This window comes from Amphiura filiformis, unplaced genomic scaffold (assembly GCF_039555335.1).
Source record: "Amphiura filiformis unplaced genomic scaffold, Afil_fr2py scaffold_596, whole genome shotgun sequence".
Classification (NCBI taxonomy): Eukaryota; Metazoa; Echinodermata; class Ophiuroidea; order Amphilepidida; family Amphiuridae; genus Amphiura; species Amphiura filiformis.
The window spans coordinates 424,365-430,421 of NW_027306060.1; the positions used below are offsets into that span (position 1 = coordinate 424,365).

General features: G+C 35.0%; 1 protein-coding gene across 1 annotated transcript; it reads right to left on the reverse strand.

Annotated features, from left to right (window-relative positions):
• Positions 1 to 1,266: 1,266 nt before the first annotated feature.
• LOC140145733 (protein jagunal homolog 1-like) lies at positions 1,267 to 5,491 on the reverse strand. Its single transcript, XM_072167414.1, has 2 exons — positions 5,308 to 5,491; positions 1,267 to 3,388 (listed from the first exon to the last, which is right to left on the reverse strand). The coding sequence occupies exons 1-2, from the start codon at positions 5,394 to 5,396 to the stop codon at positions 2,947 to 2,949; spliced, it is 531 nt and encodes a 176-aa protein (XP_072023515.1). The 5' UTR covers positions 5,397 to 5,491; the 3' UTR covers positions 1,267 to 2,946.
• Between the last annotated feature and the right edge of the window lie 566 nt (positions 5,492 to 6,057).

Sequence of the window (6,057 nt, forward strand, 5' to 3'; positions counted from 1 at the left end):
TTGGATTCTTTGCCCCTGTAATACACATAACTTGTTTAATAATTGTTATCAGTGTGTTATTAGTTTTTGAGAAAAATGCAAAAATAGTCACTAATTTATCAAGGGGTGTAGTACCACCTTAATGGGGCATTTTTCATCCTCCCACTTATATATTACTCCAAAAAAAGATTTTCATACTATCACTCTAAAACCTAAAACTACATTACACTGTATTTTTGTGCGCATTATATTTCTTGCATATATTTGGTCATTTGACAACCAGAAATTACAAAACATTGGCCTATATGGGACACTGTAATACTGTACATGCAAAATACATGTATGTGTCACTCACAAATTCAATATCTGAATCAACTGAAATTTTGAAAGCAAGCAATTGTGGATATCTACATCTGTTATATCTTAAAAAAGATGTCAATGCTAGAATCACAAAATGCCCCTTTCAAGTATTCATCAAGCAAGTACATGTATGTTTAAGGGAGTACTTACAAATAACATCCAATTCACTTACTGTAAAAGTCAATATTTTCGCGAGAAGATATTTTCGCGATTTTGACGATTTTGTAAATAGCTCGAGAATTAAATTTCGCGGTTTTGATATTGATACAATAGAAACCTAATGCAAAAGGTTATTTTCGCCAGTTATCATTTTCGCGATTTTATGTCCACTCGCGAAATTCGCGAAAATAAGAACCTTGCGAAAATTTCTACTTTTACAGTATTACATTTGTAACCTTAAAACTTTTTTTTTTTTTTATTTACTTCAAGCTATTTTTTTTAAATTTTAAGGTGTGTGACCAGATCAAAACATCCTCATTTTTCTCCATGAAAAACCCAGATTTTTGTATCAAAAGAAAGGTAATACATGTACTTGCATACTTGATACGTTTACATGGGATGAACAAAAATAAATAGCCATTTTGAGCAAATACAGTGGAAACTCATTAACACAAAATCTGTTAGCACAAAATTCCTGATTACAAAAACGTCTGAAGCATAAAATTTATATGTTATAATTAAGACCTGATAACCATGATAACACAAAATACTACTGTAAAAGTAGAAATTTTCGCGAGGTTTTTATTTTCGCGAATTTCGCGAGTGGACATAAAGTCGCGAAAATAAAAACTCACGAAAATAACCTTTTGCATTTAGTTTCTATTGTATCAATATCAAAACCGCGAAATTTAATTCTCGCGCAATTAACAAAATCTTCAAAATCGCGAAAATATCTTCTCGCGAAAATATTGACTTTTACAGTATTTAATTAAAATCCAAGGCCCTTACAAATTTATGTTCATGAGGTTCCACTGTATTCATTCCATTAAATGCCAAAGTGTCCACCCAGTGATTATACAACTTTCAAAATGAGATGGCTATATTAACTGCTGGCGGCCACCCCAAAAAATTGTGACATACATGTATCTTGCAGGGTTTGGGCCAACATTTGGTGGGGGTAGGGGGTACACCTGGTTTCAGTACATGTTATTCCTTCTTGATTTAAAAAAAAAAAAAAAAAGGGGATTCTTACTAAGTTACTGGGCGTGGGACTTACCGAGGTCAGTACTGTAAATTTGGAAACTCGTTAACACAAACTTTTTTAATGTCCCAAGCATATCTGTGTGCCTTTTAAGTTATTACATAGACCTGACAACATTAATATATTCCTGTTAACACAAACTCAAATCTGAGGCCCTGAAAATTCTACTGTGATCAGTTTTACTGATTGCAAAGGATCAGGCTATTCTAGTTGGAATTCGTACACCCCTTACAGAAGAACATGAATCTCCCTCACATGGGCTGTAAATTTCAAATGGAGTCGCCCTTCAGGTAACCACATTTTAAAGTCACGTCACACTCCCTATGCTCCCTGTATGGAAGATTAAGGTTAAAATGTTTTCCATATGGGGTGTATGGATTTTTTAAATTATACTGTACTATTATTTTAATCACTTTTACTGCTGGCAAAGGATTGGGCAATTCAATTGGAATTCATACACCCCTTACAGAAGCACATGAATCTCCCACACAGGGGGTGTAAATTGCAAATGGAATCAATCATCCATTCAGGTAACCCCATTTGAAATTCACACTCCCTGTAGGGAAGATTAAGGTTAAATGTCTTCCTTAGGGGATGTATGGATTTCATATATTCTACTGTATTAAGGGTAGACGAGGTATTGTTGGTCGAAGCAACCTAAAAATCGATTTTCATTATCTAGATCAATGTATTATTGAAAAATAACACCTTGATGTTTTGCAAAAGTTCATTCTACAAATCTTATACTTTGTAAACTTGCTTAATTTATTGTTGTTAATGAGTTATGTACGTTTTACAAAAGTGTTGTTGTTTCAGCCCTCTTTACAACGTAACTCAAGAACCGCAGCACGTATAAAAGTATATCTGTGATATTTTAATTCTTCTACACACTCGCTATGAATTGAGCAATACAGTTTTTGCCAAAGCACACTACCATTCGTAAGATGCTGTGAACTACCAAATCACAACAGCTTAAACTAATTAATAACCTTAAATCACTTTTACTGCTTGCAACTTAAGAGTGGGCTATTCCAGTTAGAATTCATACACCCCTTATGGAAGAGCATGAATCTCCCATCACAGGGGGTGTACATTTCAAATGGAATTGCCCATTCAGGTACCCCAGGGCCTCTCTGTATGGAAGATTAAGGTTATGTCTTCCATAGCGGGTGTATGGATTTCAAGTGGGACAGCCCATTGTTGTTATTTTTCAAAATTTCTACAGTTTGTAGGCTCTGTAGCATCTTGTCCAAATTCTCCTTGACTTGTTGTTTTGTTCCCAACTCAAATTATTTTAAAGTCCTCAATCTTAAAGAACTGCACAAAAGCAACATGCCCTGATCTACAAGTACTACCCGATAGTACATAATACTAGTGCTTCACTTGTAGTGCTCATTGTGTTCTTTTTATCTTGCTTTCTTTGAAGACCAAGCGTTTATCAAATTATTAGCGTAATATAAAGTCAATAAATAAAGTCCGACCATCACCGTAAACACCAAGTATAAACACACAACAAGAGGCACAGTATCACCAACAAGGACATCTGCTTTTCCCTTTGTTAAGAACTCTTTCAATGCATCAAAATGATGCAATATTCCAAATAGCATTCCTCCCATCCCCAGTGCCACAGTCCCAGCATTGCTCAGTCTAAGGTAGATTTGTCTGTTGCGTGGTAATGACGTGAGACCAATCAGCGATGGGATTAAGGATGCGAACCACATGTATTGCCATGGTAACGGCTCGACCTGGATGATTTTGAGGTGAGACCAGATGAGTAGAATGCCTTGAACACTGGCGAGGAATGCATTCAGAAGCAGGTAAGTCTTTAGTTTGGATTTCAGTTGAACACTGTGAAAAGAAATGGGCAAATAAAACTCATTAAAAATTATGTACATGTACTAAACTAATTAAGGAATTGGATAACAATGTTTGCACAGTATTTTTTGTGGGACCTGAGGGCACATCAGACATCAAATTGTATTCTGAATACGAGGAATGTCCTGATGATATCAAATATATATTTTAATTCACGATATAATACACATTTTATGGCAAATGATTAAAATTGATACCTGTTGTTTGAAATTTTACAGTCCTCAAAGTAAATTGCATTTAAATCTAATGATATGTTCTTTAAAATGTGTAGGCCTATGTAGCTAGGATGAAAAGCTGTCCATCATGAAAATTTTGAATGATCTTTCGTATTTGAAGATATAATTTTTTTTCCCAACAACACCAAAAAATGTAGGTCTTTTGGGGACAAAAATGATATCTTCACTATGAAAGGTCAACATTTTCAATTGATGATCGGCTTTTCATCTCAGCTACATACACTTTAATTTATAAAATTTGTATCACAAAAAAATCATTTGTTATCAAGAGTGTAACATTCCTCATATTCAGAATTTCCAGTTCCTTACTTACAATTTTAAAAATTCCAGTTCATAGACAGCAAAAACTTGTTCAAAGTAAATTGCATTTAAATCTAATGATATGTTCTTTTCATAGACAGCAAAAACTTGGGTTGAATAACTGCTCTTTGTGAACTTTAAGTTCAATGAGTCAACTGTAGGGCCTACCTTTTGAGTAAAGGTTGCCTAGATTTAATTATTTGTCTAAAATTTAGTTGAAGTGCAATTTTAGCAAAATTTTTTATGCGATCGCCTGTCATGACGGGCTGTATTTACTTCCACTGCTTTACATGCATGGTGACGGTGTCATGCCTGGGTGTCATGTCACTCATGCAGTCGTGCTTCAGTGATTTCAACTATATTTTGATTTTGAATGCAATGGTAGGGCCTATAGCCTTCATGGCCTAGATCGAATGTGAAGCTAACATATATGTGTACGGTACATCAGGTTCCAGCAGGCAGCTATGTGTTAAGTGTAGTATTTCAGACAGATCAGATATTGGTGAGCAAATTTGCGTATTCGTGGCCAGGCTTCTCAAGCAATTCTCACTGTCACATCACAAAAATAAATTAAATTTGGGTCAAGAATATAACATATAAAAATACTTAATGTAGGTTTCCTTGTCAGTTGCTTTTCCATGTAAAAAATATATGTTGTGTTTGCCTGACCAACAAAATGTGTTTTAAGTAGGAATCCCAGGCAAACCTTAGTTAACACATTTGCTAGTCAGCGAAATTCGCCGAGACCGGGGCCCAAACACAATGCATATTTACATAGAAATTTGAATTTTTTTCGAGAATAGGTCGGTGAAGGAAACCTACATAAATATGTTTTCTATACTTCACTTGACCCAAATATATGATTTTTGATAATCAAGTCACACATGGAATTTTAGAGGGATTTTGATAGCAGTTCCATTAAAAAAAGCTGCTATCGCCATGAGACTAAGATCTAGAAACACCCCTAAATGCCGTTTTGGGGAATTTTGCTAGCAGAATCTTTTTGATGAAAGTCAATCTTTGACAAGATGTAACTTTGTTACGGAAAGTGCTATGACAAAAATGTTTTCAGTTTTGGCTTTCTTTACTCAAGGGCTTTAATTTGATATGTGAAATGATGCAGTTTGATGGCAAATTTGAATTCACCTAGCATACCTATTTTAAGGCAGGGCTGTCAACTTTCTGGAATTGCTTGGCGTGAGACAAAGCCGATACCGGGATTACTCAACTACAATGTTCATTTTAACCCATGATTATTTTGAGCCATTTTTTTGTATTCAGGGCTAATAGTATATTCATATGCATGCCATTATGCATGATGATATGATTGATATCCAAATTAAATTTTAAGCTTACCTGATAACATATTGTGATGCAACTTGTTCCCTGTGTGTAAAATCACTGCCATCACTCCCCACTGCTCGTGGTCCTTCTCGTGAAGACATTCTGTTTTTCTCTTCAAAAATATTTACACTTCGTGGTAAAGTATAACTTTAAGGCATCAATTCTATCACAAAAATCAAATTAACGTTCACTTCGACGTGTCCTTAAAAAATTGTCACCAATTTGACCGTCTAAATGCAGCCCGTCGCCTTTTACGCTTGCGCAGTGCGCAGTTGCACCTTGCACGGAATTCAATGCTGGACCGTATTTTGGTAAGTAGAAATTTTATATTTTTGTTTATATTCTACATAATTACATGTGTAAACATTGAAGTGTATGGTAAAGCACTAATTGCAAAAGCTGTATGATCTTCTGTCTGACCGACGATCTGGATTATTCTGTGAATTAATAATATATCATCATTTTTCATGATGATGATGATGGTGGCACACATCATCGGATCATTATGATCATCATAGACATCGATTGTCATTGATTAAAATTAAAGGAGGATTTCGTGATCCTAGCATCCTCTTTTTATGACATTTTTCAGTAGATATCCACGAAAAAAGCTTATTCCCAAAATTTCAGTTGATTCCGATTTTGCATTTGCGAGTTATGCATGATTATGCGTATTACATGCCATAGGCCACTCGCTGGGATAGTAATTTCGTTCTAGTAATTTCGTTCTGGTATACCAGAACGAAATTCAAATTTGGCGAT